Source organism: Conger conger, chromosome 6 (assembly GCF_963514075.1).
Source record: "Conger conger chromosome 6, fConCon1.1, whole genome shotgun sequence".
In the NCBI taxonomy this organism is placed as follows: domain Eukaryota; kingdom Metazoa; phylum Chordata; class Actinopteri; order Anguilliformes; family Congridae; genus Conger; species Conger conger.
The window spans coordinates 64,237,850-64,252,898 of record NC_083765.1 but is presented as its reverse complement, the minus strand read 5'-3'; the positions used below and the strand labels follow the sequence as shown (position 1 = coordinate 64,252,898).

At 43.6% G+C, this 15,049-nt stretch overlaps 1 protein-coding gene across 3 annotated transcripts in view; it reads right to left on the bottom strand.

The window, feature by feature from the left end:
• lgr4 (leucine-rich repeat containing G protein-coupled receptor 4) overlaps positions 1–15,049 on the bottom strand; it is an 87,698-nt gene that overhangs the window by 45,359 nt on the left and 27,290 nt on the right. For all 3 annotated transcript variants that reach the window (XM_061246353.1, XM_061246354.1, XM_061246355.1), the window contains exon 3: positions 5,445–5,516. In XM_061246353.1, the coding sequence (XP_061102337.1) occupies positions 5,445–5,516 (72 nt within the window). The remainder of the gene's footprint in view (positions 1–5,444; positions 5,517–15,049) is intronic.

Here is a 15,049-nt window from a genome sequence, read left to right as displayed (position 1 = left end):
ACAAGTCATGCTTCTCATTCACCCATTCATACGCACACTCGCACACAAACGCACGCACGCATGGTGACTGACTGCCATGGAAGGCACCAACCAGCTCCATGAACCAGGGGTTAGGTGTCTTGCTCAGGGACACTTCGACACACCCAGGGTGGGATCGAACCAGCAACCCTCCAACTGCCAGACGACTGCTCTTACCACCTGAGCCCATGCCAAGTATGTATGGCCTCTTGTCTGTTAATCTCAGGATGTTTTTTGAGAAAAAGGTTACCTGGCCAACAGTATCGCATCATTGTGCTCAGACATAATCAGGCCGGCGTATCTCTCTTCCTCCACCTTATCAGCTCTTTCAGGCGTCATTACAGTGTTCACGGAGAGCTTTTGTTTTCCTTTCTGAGGAACAGTAATTGTGATATGGGTATGTACAATGACGAGTATTGCTTCCAGTTTTGGGGAGTTTTTCGATGTCTGTACTCGTTCGTTCTGCAGTCTTGTGAATTTGCGAGACATCATATTTAACTCCCTTTCAAGATTCAGTGATCATTTATTGTCTTGAACAATCCAACAGAGAAATAGCAGCATTTACACTGCGCAATACCTTAAACCTGTTTAAGCTGCCTTAACTGTTCATTCCATCCTGGCTTGATTGAGAAGTATTTTATCCAGTAGAGGACAGTACAAGCTGTCTAATGGTGTATGGCACGCCATAGAACAGCTTCTGTGGCCGGAATGCCTGTTGTAACACAGCATTGCACATTTGAGCATAACATTACACTTTAATATACACGCACAACAGTGGTAATAGTGATTTTCTCTGACTTTTTCAAGATTTTACAAATTCTGACTCATCCCAATGGTGAAAGGAAATTCAGCCCACCATTGGATTTTGGGAGCGAGTAGGATTAGAAGTAGAAGTAGAAGTATGATTTTTTTTAAATATTGTTATATTCGCATTGACCATAATAGACAATCCTATGCTAATAATGCTAATCTTTGTATTGGGAGGCTGAGTAGATGTTAGTATAGGAGCACTGTCTACACCAGCGTTTCCCAACTAATGTGATGCCAGGTGAGCTCAGGTGAGCTCAGTTGTGCCTTTTTAAAAAAATCCCAGTGTTTCCCATTACTTAACTAAATATAAAATAAACTAAATCAAATATTTGTACTCTCATAATCAGCATAAAGATGGCTGAGTGCTTTGCAGCATCCCCAGTATGAGTGCAGGAGACGACAGCGGGCCTTCGATACACACACCATCGTTTCATCTCAACTTCCGCAAGCCATCGGCCCAGAACTTATTATGAGGAGACAAGATAGTTAATCATCTACTCACTGGCTAGATCATCTTCAGTGTGGTTTCACTGGTTACATCATCTTCAGTGTGGTTTCACTGGTTACATCATCTTCAGTGTGGTTTCACTGGCTACAACATCTTCAGTGTGGTTTCACTGGTTACATCATCTTCAGCGTGGTTTCACTGGCTACATCATCTTCAGTGTGGTTTCACTGGTTACATCATCTTCAGTGTGGTTTCACTGGTTACATCATCTTCAGTGTGGTTTCACTGGTTACATCATCTTCAGTGTGGTTTCACTGGTTACATCATCTTCAGTGTGGTTTCACTGGTTACAACATCTTCAGTGTGGTTTCACTGGTTACAACATCTTCAGTGTGGTTTCACTGGTTACAACATCTTCAGTGTGGTTTCACTGGTTACAACATCTTCAGTGTGGTTTCACTGGTTACATCATCTTCAGTGTGGTTTCACTGGTTACAACATCTTCAGTGTGGTTTCACTGGTTACAACATCTTCAGTGTGGTTTCACTGGTTACATCATCTTCAGTGTGGTTTCACTGGTTACAACATCTTCAGTGTGGTTTCACTGGTTACATCATCTTCAGTGTGGTTTCACTGGTTACAACATCTTCAGTGTGGTTTCACTGGTTACATCATCTTCAGTGTGGTTTCACTGGTTACATCATCTTCAGTGTGGTTTCACTGGTTACATCATCTTCAGTGTGGTTTCACTGGTTACATCATCTTCAGTGTGGTTTCACTGGTTACAACATCTTCAGTGTGGTTTCACTGGTTACATCATCTTCAGTGTGGTTTCACTGGTTACATCATCTTCAGTGTGGTTTCACTGGTTACATCATCTTCAGTGTGGTTTCACTGGTTACATCATCTTCAGTGTGGTTTCACTGGTTACATCATCTTCAGTGTGGTTTCACTGGTTACATCATCTTCAGTGTGGTTTCACTGGTTACACATTATTTCCCGCATCAAGTTAGTAAAGCTGCCTGTATCCCGAGAATGAAACCCTGATGTGAGTCATGTGACGCACGATACTGTGGATATGTGGATATATGGACATAGTGTGGATACTGGCACTGATATGTAACCAAGTGGTGGTTAAAAGAACTAACATCAGCTACACACCTGAAGGCTATAGACCTACTCTACTAGTAGGCTACATTATATCCAGCATCTAGTTGCCAAAGCTATATCCCAACTGTGATATTTTAGCCTTATGTTGATAAAATGCCCTGGATCTAACTTCTTAATTTCCTCCCTAAGAGCGCCGGATTGATGCATCTAATTGTTCATTTACAATTTTAATTAAAAAATTCCCCTCACCACATTTTCTTGAAATTCTGTGGAAAACACTGAACCCCATTCACAAAAGCCAAAATAAATAACTAAAAGGCATTTTCGCTGAATTCACTACCGTCAAAGTCAACGTCACTATTTTTTGAGAGGCATGACATTCGCTGATCTTGGTATGCCCAGGGCACAGGGCAGGGGAATGCTGGCATGCCCAGGGCAGTGTGGGATCATCATGCACAGGGCAGTGTGGGCTCATCATGCACAGGGCAGTGTGGGATCATCATGCACAGGGCAGTGTGGGATCATCATACACAGGGCAGTGTGGGATCATCATGCACAGGGCAGTGTGGGATCATCATGCACAGGGCAGTGTGGGATCATCATGCACAGGGCAGTGTGGGATCATCATGCACAGGGCAGTGTGGGATCATCATGCACAGGGCAGTGTGGGATCATCATGCACAGGGCAGTGTGGGATCATCATGCACAGGGCAGTGTGGGCTCATCATGGCATGCACAGGGCAGTGTGGGCTCATCATGGCATGCACAGGGCAGTGTGGGTTCATCATGCACAGGGCAGTGTAGGCTCATCATGGCATGCACAGGGCAGTGTGGGTTCATCATGCACAGGGCAGTGTGGGATCATCATGCACAGGGCAGTGTGGGATCATCATGCACAGGGCAGTGTAGGCTCATCATGGCATGCACAGGGCAGTGTGGGATCATCATACACAGGGCAGTGTGGGATCATCATGCACAGGGCAGCGTGGGATCATCATGGCATGCACAGGGCAGTGTAGGCTCATCATGGCATGCACAGGGCAGTGTGGGATCATCATGCACAGGGCAGTGTGGGATCATCATGCACAGGGCAGTGTGGGATCATCATACACAGGGCAGTGTGGGATCATCATGCACAGGGCAGTGTGGGATCATCATACACAGGGCAGTGTGGGATCATCATGCACAGGGCAGTGTGGGATCATCATACACAGGGCAGTGTGGGATCATCATGCACAGGGCAGTGTGGGATCATCATACACAGGGCAGTGTGGGATCATCATGCACAGGGCAGTGTGGGCTCATCATGGCATGCACAGGGCAGTGTGGGTTCATCATGCACAGGGCAGTGTGGGATCATCATGGCATGCTGTGTGAGAATTCATACCACTCACAATGACATTGAGTGTTGAAATTCCCACGCTACAAAAGAGTAAACACTTGTAAATTGTAAATGAGTTATTTAAAAAAGTTATTTGCTTCATTTAAGACATTTTAAAGTGTTTGTGATGCTTACCTATGGAGTTGTAAAGCCTTAAAATAGAACAAAAATGAGGTTGCCAGATTTTCCATTGTGCTAATCACTTGCCTTACTAAAGCCGATTTCTGTCCATCTACTGTATGGACATTACACTGTGAGAGTGGCTATGCTGTGTTTTATCCACAACAAACAGTTTTCCAAGTTTGCCTTCGGCTTGGGGAATGAAATAAAGGGTGTGACAAAAATGTACTAAGAAATCAGAAAGGGGGTAAATACATTTTCACAACACAGTATATACAGTAGGGTCCAAAGGACTGAGGCCACCAGTGAAAATGCTTCTATTTTGTATTTAATACAAACTTTTTAATTACAAATGATATCATCACCATAACAATTTCAGTGTAAAGCTGAATTTCTTAGTATTTGGAATGTCCCCCTTTTGCTTTAATGGCAATGTGCACATGGACTCCACAAATTTGTGCAAAGCTTGATGATCCATGTTATCCCTGAAAATTTGTCCAAAGAGCATTTTGTGATGTTACTGAATTTAATTTGATTAAAAAAATGTAAAATCCTAAAACTTTCTGTTTATTACATGGAAAAAAAAAACCCTCAGATTGTCAATGTGGTCTCAGACCTTTGGACCCCACTGAACAAATTAAAGACAAGATAGTAAGGGGAATCTTTCCTTAGTCCTCCACAAGAAGTAGTTTTCCCTTTTCAAGATAAAACCAAACCAATGTAATTTAAAAATAAAAATGTGTTTTAATAGTAGGCAATTACAAAACAGTTTATGATGTCCACATCACCTTGTGGAATGGATGGAACCAGAGTTCACCACAAGGACCCGTTTTGTCAACAACCTGACCATTCACTGAGCGACGAAATCTGGCTGAACGTCACGATAATTCGTTTTCAGAAATCCAAATGTTTTCTTTTTTCAAACAGTGAACAGCAATGTCACATGTCTTATATAAGTCACAATCCCACATTGTCTCACGTGCTACAGTCCTCAGCATTTTTACATTGTTAAAAAACACAATATTATGATATGCATGCAAAAGGTCTTTGTTTAATTTCTCCAGCTCCTCTGGTTGTATGTCTCAGCTAAAAAAAGGGTTACATTAATGATATCAGCTTGTCAAATATTTTGACAGGTTATCAGAAACACCCTGACACTAAAGTATTCAAGGACTTTTAAGTTGCCCAGCCCTGGGAATTGCAATTCTGCTGCACTGGTCCTATAAGAGATAAGGCGAGAACTTCTAAACAGCCTTTGTCTGGAATTCCAGCACAATTCAGATTGCTGTGCTGCCATATAGCCTACATATATATTCTCACTTGTTGAACATGGTGTACAGAAGCTGGGTGTGTCACATTCATTTCCCCCCATTTTCGTACACTCCTGTACTGCTTGTCCAGCTGTTTGAGAGTGTGTGCTGTATCTGAGTGCTGGAGGAAGTTGCACACAATGCAGAACTCTGCCAGGGCAAGGGAAGGGGGCAGCAGGGGGAAAATCATGGAGTCTTGGTTAAAAGAAAAACACAAAAAAAAAAAACAATATGTATATATACTCACAGCACTTTGAGCTGGTGGAGGCCGGAGAGGGCTTCTGGGTGGATGTAAGTCAGGTCATTTCCAGCCAGCCGCCTAAAAAGCCAAAGACAAGGACCTCACAATGAGTATAGTAAGTGCATCAACTGGAATTCAATATTACAGTGCAGTCTGTATGAATTTGTACAATTTCTGCTCTTTTGGGTCTGCACTCCTGCATATTGGATTTGAAATGAAACCATGAATATGAGGTTAATGAGGTCACTTTTAATTTGAGGGTATATCGGGTGAACTGTGTAGGAACGATATCCGTTTTCATACGCAGTCCCTCCATTTCAGGGGCTCATCGCAGAGAGGATGCAGCTGGCCCCCTCCTAACCACCCTCCCAATTCAACACTGATGCCGGCGTCCTGAAAAAAACATTTAGCTACCGGAATTAAACAAGCAGAAACAGCAGGAATGTCTTGCGTAGTGTGCACACGGATACCTTGCACGTTCATTTATATGCATGTGCGTGCGTCTTCACAAAATGTTTTCATTTCTTATCTCCAGATATCAGCTTTCCCAACAATCTAAGAGACGGTGCAGTAGCCTTCTTGGTATTCTCCTTTTTTTGAAAAAGGACAACAAACAGCAAAATCAGGAGCATTAATTGGCTGAAAGTATGACAGCACTGTGCAGATTGGTTATGGTCATGGTTATGAAAGCCACTGGCTCCACACGACAGGGGCCAATACAGGGAAATAATGTCTCTCATTCTTCAGTACATTTCTCCACATCACACCCCTCTGTGACAAAATATTATCTACCGTAGGAAAGAGGGCTTTGTTTTTATAAAAACCAGGTCCAGCCTGTCTACGAGTTTTATTCATGGTGAACATTAGCAGTCTTAGCTTGGTACACAATGTGCAGTAAAAGGTGTCATTAACAAAGGGATAGGCCCAGCAGTGTTAAAAACATGAATTTTCTTTCCCCAAACGAGTGTGATATTTTAATTGATTAAAACCCCAAAAGACGATAGAGACATAAGAGAATTCCAGCTTTGGGAGCCTGGATCTGCAACAGGACAATGAGACCTGTTCCCGGCAAATGAATTCCCAAAACATCCACTCAAGTTTTGTTCTTATTTCAAAGCCCCCCCTCCCCCTTCTAACAAAGTCGGGACATGTCTCCCAAGGCTGAGAGCAGAGAGGAATGTGCCCAGCCTTGTTCTGAACCCACCCACCTCCAAGAAAACACCACTCCTTACATGCTCTTGTCCCACACCGGAACCTGGATCACTGTGCTTTCTGTGCTTTCTGTGCTTTCTGTGCTTTCTGTGTAACTGCCACTGCCGCTGCAGAGCCAAACTCTTTCAGCAAACAGGGTGGGAGGGGAGAGGGCTACTGGCTTGCACGACTCCGGGGAAGGGACCCTACCGTCTGCCTCAGCCTGCATTCATTCAGCTGAGCCAGGATGTGTGCACTGCAGGTCTCCATACTGTACCCTACTGCAGGTCTCTATACACCCTGTACCCTACTGCAGGTCTCCATACTGTACCCTACTGCATGTCTCCATACTGTACCCTACTGCAGGTCTCCATACGCCCTGTACCCTACAGCAGGTCTCTATACGCCCTGTACCCTACTGCAGGTCTCCATACTGTACCATACTGCATGTCTCCATACTGTACCCAACTGCGGGTCTCCATACACCACTGTACCCTACTGCAGGTCTCCATACACCACTGTACCCTACTGCAGGTCTCCATACACCACTGTACCCTACTGCAGATCTCCATATGCCCTGTACCCTACTGCAGGTCTCTATACACCCTGTACCCTACTGCAGGTCTCCATACTGTACCCTACTGCATGTCTCCATACTGTACCCTACTGCAGGTCTCCATACGCCCTGTACCCTACAGCAGGTCTCTATACGCCCTGTACCCTACTGCAGGTCTCCATACTGTACCATACTGCATGTCTCCATACTGTACCCTACTGCGGGTCTCCATACACCACTGTACCCTACTGCAGGTCTCCATACACCACTGTACCCTACTGCAGGTCTCCATACACCACTGTACCCTACTGCAGGTCTCCATATGTGCTGTACCCTACTGCAGGTCTCCATATGCCCTGTACCCTACTGCAGGTCTCCATACACCGTGTACCCTACTGCAGGTCTCCATACTGTACCTTACTGCAGGTCTCCATACTGTACCTTACTGCAGGTCTCCATACTGTACCCTACTGCAGGTCTCCATACTGTACCCTACTGCAGGTCTCCATACACCACTGTACCCTACCGCGGGTCTCCATACTGTACCCTACTGCAGGTCTCCATACTGTACCCTACTGCAGGTCTCCATATGCGCTGTACCCTACTGCAGGTCTCCATATGCCCTGTACCCTACTGCAGGTCTCCATAATGTACCCTACTGCATGTCTCCATACTGTACCCTACTGCTGGTCTCCATACGCCCTGTACCCTACTGCAGGTCTCCATATGCCCTGTACCCTACTGCAGGTCTCCATACGCCCTGTACCCTACTGCCGGTCTCCATACACCCTGTACCCTACTGCAGGTCTCCATATGCCCTGTACCCTACTGCAGGTCTCCAGACACCCTGTACCCTACTGCAGGTCTCCATACTGTACCCTACTGCAGGTCTCCACACTGTACCCTACAGCAGGTCTCCATACTGTACCCTACTGCAGGTCTCCATACACCACTGTACCCTACTGCAGGTCTCCATACGCCCTGTACCCTACTGCAGGTCTCCATACTGTACCCTACTGCAGGTCTCCATACACCACTGTACCCTACTGGAGGTCTCCATACTGTACCGTACTGCAGGTCTCCATACACCACTGTACCCTACTGCAGGTCTCCATACACCACTGTACCCGGCCGTGGCTGTGGAGGTCATGAACACACTGCGGGAGGCGTCTCAGTGATGGGAAACCGCCAACATGCTGGCAGCACTGCCATTTAAACTCAACTACCTTCTCTTTCAGGATCAACACATTCTTCCTGGATTGGACTGGCTCATACAATAGATGAAGAACACATGGATATTTAGGTCAAATGTATGCATCAAAATTACCCAGCAAAATCTTTCTATGTTACTATTTTTCTGGAGCCCACTGTAAATATAAATGATAAACAAAGAAGGGTTTAGCCGGCATCGATTGTGGCATGTATACGATACCAACTCACTGACAGTTGATTTAACGGCAAATGATTTTGGTATGTTGTATGCCAGAATAACGTAGTTTGCAGTTAAGTTTTTGGCACATTCCTCTCTGGCAATGCCATTACCACACAGTGAAAGTAACACCAATGTGACCTTTGCCCTCGTCCCCCGTTCGCCTTGCGTCAAGGTCTCGCTCTCTGATTGGCCCACCAGTGGGAGAGGCTGCCCACCCTAAGCAATTTCCCCCAAGAGAGCCATCAAATGGGGGCATCCGGAGTTTCCCAAACCGCAACGCACGCCCTGACTGCTATGATCGCAGGCGCTGCTGAACCTACATTTGCAGCAATCTGCATTTTCAACACAGTCAATCCAACTACCGTCCCGACTACATCCCTGCATACAGGACCTACATTCAAATAGGCAAAAAGATACCAACCACAACACACCCCTCAGAAACTACAGGAAAACACTGAAACAGAAAACTTGCATTCTGCTCTCCTTAGATCAGCTTCATTCTGCTCTCCTTAGATCAGCTGCATTCTGCTCTCCTTAGATCAGCTTCATTCTGCTCTCCTTAGATCAGCTTCATTCTGCTCTCCTTAAAGCAGCTTCATTCTGCTCTCCTTAGATCAGCTTCATTCTGCTCTCCTTAAAGCAGCTTCATTCTGCTCTCCTTAGATCAGCTTCATTCTGCTCTCCTTAAAGCAGCTGCATTCTGCTCTCCTTAGATCTGCTTCATTCTGCTCTCCTTAGATGAGCTTCATTCTGCTCTCCTTAGATGAGCTTCATTCTGCTCTCCTTAACACAGCTTCATTCTGCTCTCCTTAAATCAGCTTCATTCTGCTCTCCTGCGCTCCTGTCGTAGAGCACACGCACACATTGTCTCTTCACCTCCAGTGAAAGGAGCAAAAAAGCAAATGTGCCAGTGCCTTGCTAAATCTGCCTCGTCACAAAAAAACTGAGCAAAAGCTTTCAGCAAATGTAAGAAAACATACATATGACTGCACTTATCCCTGCAAGTATAGCAGTTTCTTCTCATATTACCCGCTTCTGAGCACAGGGCAAAACATGCATTTTTTATCCACTTTTTTTTTAATCCCTTAGGTAGTGCCCCCTTTTTAAACACAAGCCTGAAAAATGACATACCCAAAAAATAATGGTTCCTATTCTTTTGACGGCAGGCATCACCCTGGTCTCGTCTGAAAGGTTCTGTCGCCCGTGAGGGTTGAAGCTCAAACCTTTTCTTTCCCCACATCATTTTTTGTTTTTGTTTTTAAGAGTATAGATGAATATAGATGTGTGTGGCTGTACCTGGTGGGCCTGGAAATGCAATGGGGCCACAGCCACAACGTTATGGCGCATTTCCACCAGTGGAACTTTACCCCGGAACTAAGGTATTTCGCCGGAAGTCGGCGCGTTTTCATACCACGTGCTTGGCAAATCTCATCGTTCCGGGGCCGTTATTCAGCCCTAAAAAAGCCCCTGCTCAGGAGGTAGAGCTTTCTGATGGCCAGGAACTAGCGTGGGTGTGGCTAGCAGCGCAGGTAATTTCTGATTGGGCGAGTTTACGTGCATTGTATTCCAGGCGGCATTTTTAAATGCCTGCTACAGAGCTTGTTTTGTTTGTTGTATCACAACACCTTAGTTCCTCAATTTACTGTACGAGCACATAATGCTTACGCCGGTCTGCCCGCTAGCAAGCGATTATGTAGCGATAGCTATTTAACGATAGCTAAAAGACCGGCGTTTTGCAACGATGTAGACGCACGTACAGGTCTAATGGTGTTTCTCAACACATTGTAGTGTGACTGTTGTTTTTTTGATTTGGACTGTGGCTTTACTTAAGTGCAATGTGAAACCATAACAAGTGAATAAATGCAACATTTTTTCAATTCTGAGTCTATCTCTTTTCGAAATCAGTATTTGCAACTCCTGCTTAACTGCGGTGGGCTAGTCTTCAGACTAATTTGCGTAAACTTGGTGGAAATGCAGGCTGAAGGAACCTTTTGTTAATTGCGTACTTGTTCCTGGGAGTTAAATTCCCAGGAACTCCCGGTCGAAATGAAGCATTAGACACATTTGATGACAGTGCTCCAAAAAATTAGCATTCTGCATTGCTTTAATCCAAGCTACGTCCAGGCAAGTTTGGAGACTCCAAAAGAGCACATGATAACCAAATGTTATTATAGGTTGTATGAGGTGTAAAATACTATAGTGTATAATAAATGCTACTGGAAGAATTGCCATGAAAAATGTTGCCTGCCTGTCACCCTCTTCCCCCTGGCAGGAGCAGGTCTGGAAGATAAATCTAGATAAAAATGCCAGAAAATAAAAGCTGAAATTCAGATCGGTCATCTCATGTACATCTTTTGACCTCAAACTCAGCTGTCTTCAGTGTAGAGCCATATGCTATTTTTTTCCAGAATTCTAACAGTAACAAATGGGTTCTTGGGTGAAGACTTGCACATTGCCCTTGGCAGTGGTTCTGAATAAGTGCAGGTGTTAAGCACTTGCTAATAGAATGAAGTCACTATTTACTATTATACAAAAAACAGCACTAATATGTAATTTTTAACAACTCCCCTCCCCACCCAAAAAAACTGCAAAGACTATCTTTGTTGATGACATATAAGCTTCTCCAATATCATGCTAAGTAAACTGAAAATGCTATTTCTAAAATTCTACAAACAATTCCTTCAGCATTACGGTCGAGAAAACTGAAATCTATGAATTATTTGTTGTATTCGTTTTTGAATGCATTTTTATTTTCCAAAAAATGAAGAGACTTGCAGGCAATGGGTGTTACTTCGAGAGGCCGCCCACAGGTTTCTTAGAGCCCATTTCTCACTATACACTACAGCCTTTAAAATGCCCAATGGAGTCACTATACACTACAGCCTTTAAGATGCCCAATGGAGTCACCACAGCCTTTAAAATGTCCAATGGAGTTACTACAGCCTTTAAAATGCCCAATGGAGTCACTATACACTACAGCCTTTAAAATATCCAATGGAGTCACTATAGACCACAGCCTTTAAAATGCCCAATGGAGTCACTCACTATACACCACAGACTTTAAAATGTCCAATGGAGTCACTACAGCCTTTAAAATGCCCAATGGAGTCACTCTACACTAAAGCCTTTGAAATGCCCAATGGAGTCACGACAGCCTTTAAAATGCCCAATGGAGTCACTCTACACTACAACCTTTAAAATATCCAATGGAGTCACTACAGCCTTTAAAATGTCCAATGGAGTCACTCACTATACACCACAGCCTTTAAAATGCCCAATGGAGTCACTATACACTACAGCCTTTAAAATGTCCAATGGAGTCACTATACACTACAGCCTTTAAAATGCCCAATGGAGTCACTACAGCCTTTACAATGCCCAATGGAGTCACCACAGCTTTTAAAATGCCCAATGGAGTCACTACAGCCTTTAAAATGCCCAATGGAGTCACTATACACTACAACCTTTAAAATGTCCAATGGAGTCACTCACTATACACCACAGCCTTTAAAATGCCCAATGGAGTCACTATACACTACAGCCTTTAAAATGCCCAATGGCGTCACTCACTATACACTACAGCCTTTAAAATGCCCAATAGAGTCACTATACACTACAGCCTTTAAGATGTCAAATGGAGTCACTTTACACTACAGCCTTTAAAATGCCCAATGGAGTCACTCATTATACACTACAGCCTTTAAAATTCCCAATGGAGTCACTACAGCCTTTAAAATGCCCAATGGAGTCACTAAAGCCTTTAAAATGCCCAATAGAGTCACTATACACTACAGCCTTTAAGATGTCAAATGGAGTCACTTTACACTACAACCTTTAAAATGCCCAATGGAGTCACTACAGCCTTTAAAATGCCCAATGGAGTCACGATACACTACAACCTTTAAAATGCCCAATGGAGTCACTACAGCCTTTAAAATGCCCAATGGAGTCACTACAGCCTTTAAAATGCCCAATGGAGTCACTACAGCCTTTAAAATGCCCAATGGAGTCACGATACACTACAACCTTTAAAATGCCCAATGGAGTCACTACAGCCTTTACAATGCCCAATGGAGTCACCACAGCTTTTAAAATGCCCAATGGAGTCACTACAGCCTTTAAAATGCCCAATGGAGTCACTATACACTACAACCTTTAAAATGTCCAATGGAGTCACTCACTAAACACCACAGCCTTTAAAATGCCCAATGGAGTCACTATACACTACAGCCTTTAAAATGCCCATTGGAGTCACTACAGCCTTTAAAATGCCCAATGGAGTCACTATACACTACAGCCTTTAAAATGTCAAATGGAGTCACTATACAGTACAACCTTTAAAATGCCCAATGGAGTCACTATACACTACAGCCTTTAAAATGCCCAATGGAGTCACTACAGCCTTTAAAATGCCCAATGGAGTCACTACAGCCTTTAAAATGCCCAATAGAGTCACTATACACTACAGCCTTTAAGATGTCAAATGGAGTCACTTTACACTACAGCCTTTAAAATGCCCAATGGAGTCACTCATTATACACTACAGCCTTTAAAATTCCCAATGGAGTCACTACAGCCTTTAAAATGCCCAATGGAGTCACTACAGCCTTTAAAATGCCCAATAGAGTCACTATACACTACAGCCTTTAAGATGTCAAATGGAGTCACTTTACACTACAACCTTTAAAATGCCCAATGGAGTCACTACAGCCTTTAAAATGCCCAATGGAGTCACGATACACTACAACCTTTAAAATGCCCAATGGAGTCACTACAGCCTTTAAAATGCCCAATGGAGTCACTACAGCCTTTAAAATGCCCAATGGAGTCACTACAGCCTTTAAAATGCCCAATGGAGTCACTATACACTACAGCCTTTAAAATGCCCAAATGGAGTCACTATACACTACAACCTTTAAAATGCCAAATGGAGTCACTCACTATACACTACAGCCTTTAAAATGCCCAAATGGAGTCACTCACTATACACTACAACCTTTAAAATGCCCAATGGAGTCACTACAGCCTTTAAAATGCCCAATGGAGTCACTATACACTACAGCCTTTAAAATGCCAAATGGAGTCACTATACACTACAGCCTTTAAAATGCCCAATGGAGTCACTATACACTACAGCCTTTAAAATGCCAAATGGAGTCACTATACACTACAGCCTTTAAAATGCCCAATGGCGTCACTCACTATACACTACAGCCTTTAAAATGCCCAATGGAGTCACTATACACTACAGCCTTTAAAATGTCAAATGGAGTCACTATACACTACAACCTTTAAAATGCCCAATGGAGTCACTCACTATACACTACAGCCTTTAAAATGCCCAAATGGAGTCACTCACTATACACTACAACCTTTAAAATGCCCAATGGAGTCACTACAGCCTTTAAAATGCCCAATGGAGTCACTATACACTACAGCCTTTAAAATGCCCAATGGAGTCACTCACTATACACTACAGCCTTTAAAATGCCCAAATGGAGTCACTCACTATACACTACAACCTTTAAAATGCCCAATGGAGTCACTACAGCCTTTAAAATGCCCAATGGAGTCACTATACACTACAGCCTTTAAAATGCCAAATGGAGTCACTATACACTACAGCCTTTAAAATGCCCAATGGAGTCACTACAGCCTTTAAAATGCCCAATGGAGTCACTATACACTACAGCCTTTAAAATGCCAAATGGAGTCACTATACACTACAGCCTTTAAAATGCCCAATGGCGTCACTCACTATACACTACAGCCTTTAAAATGCCCAATGGAGTCACTATACACTACAGCCTTTAAAATGTCAAATGGAGTCACTATACACTACAACCTTTAAAATGCCCAATGGAGTCACTCATTATACACTACAGCCTTTAAAATGCCCAATGGAGTCACTACAGCCTTTAAAATGCCCAATAGAGTCACTATACACTACAGCCTTTAAGATGTCAAATGGAGTCACTTTACACTACAACCTTTAAAATGCCCAATGGAGTCACTCACTATACACTACAGCCTTTAAAATGCCCAATGGAGTCACTCATTATACACTACAGCCTTTAAAATGCCCAATGGAGTCACTACAGCCTTTAAAATGCCCAATGGAGTCACTACAGCCTTTAAAATGCCCAATGGAGTCACTATACACTACAGCCTTTAAGATGTCAAATGGAGTCACTTTACACTACAACCTTTAAAATGCCCAATGGAGTCACTACAGCCTTTAAAATGCCCAATGGAGTCACGATACACTACAACCTTTAAAATGCCCAATGGAGTCACTACAGCCTTTAAAATGCCCAATGGAGTCACTACAGCCTTTAAAATGCCCAATGGAGTCACTATACACTACAGCCTTTAAAATGCCCAAATGGAGTCACTATACACTACAACCTTTAAAATGCCCAATGGAGTCAC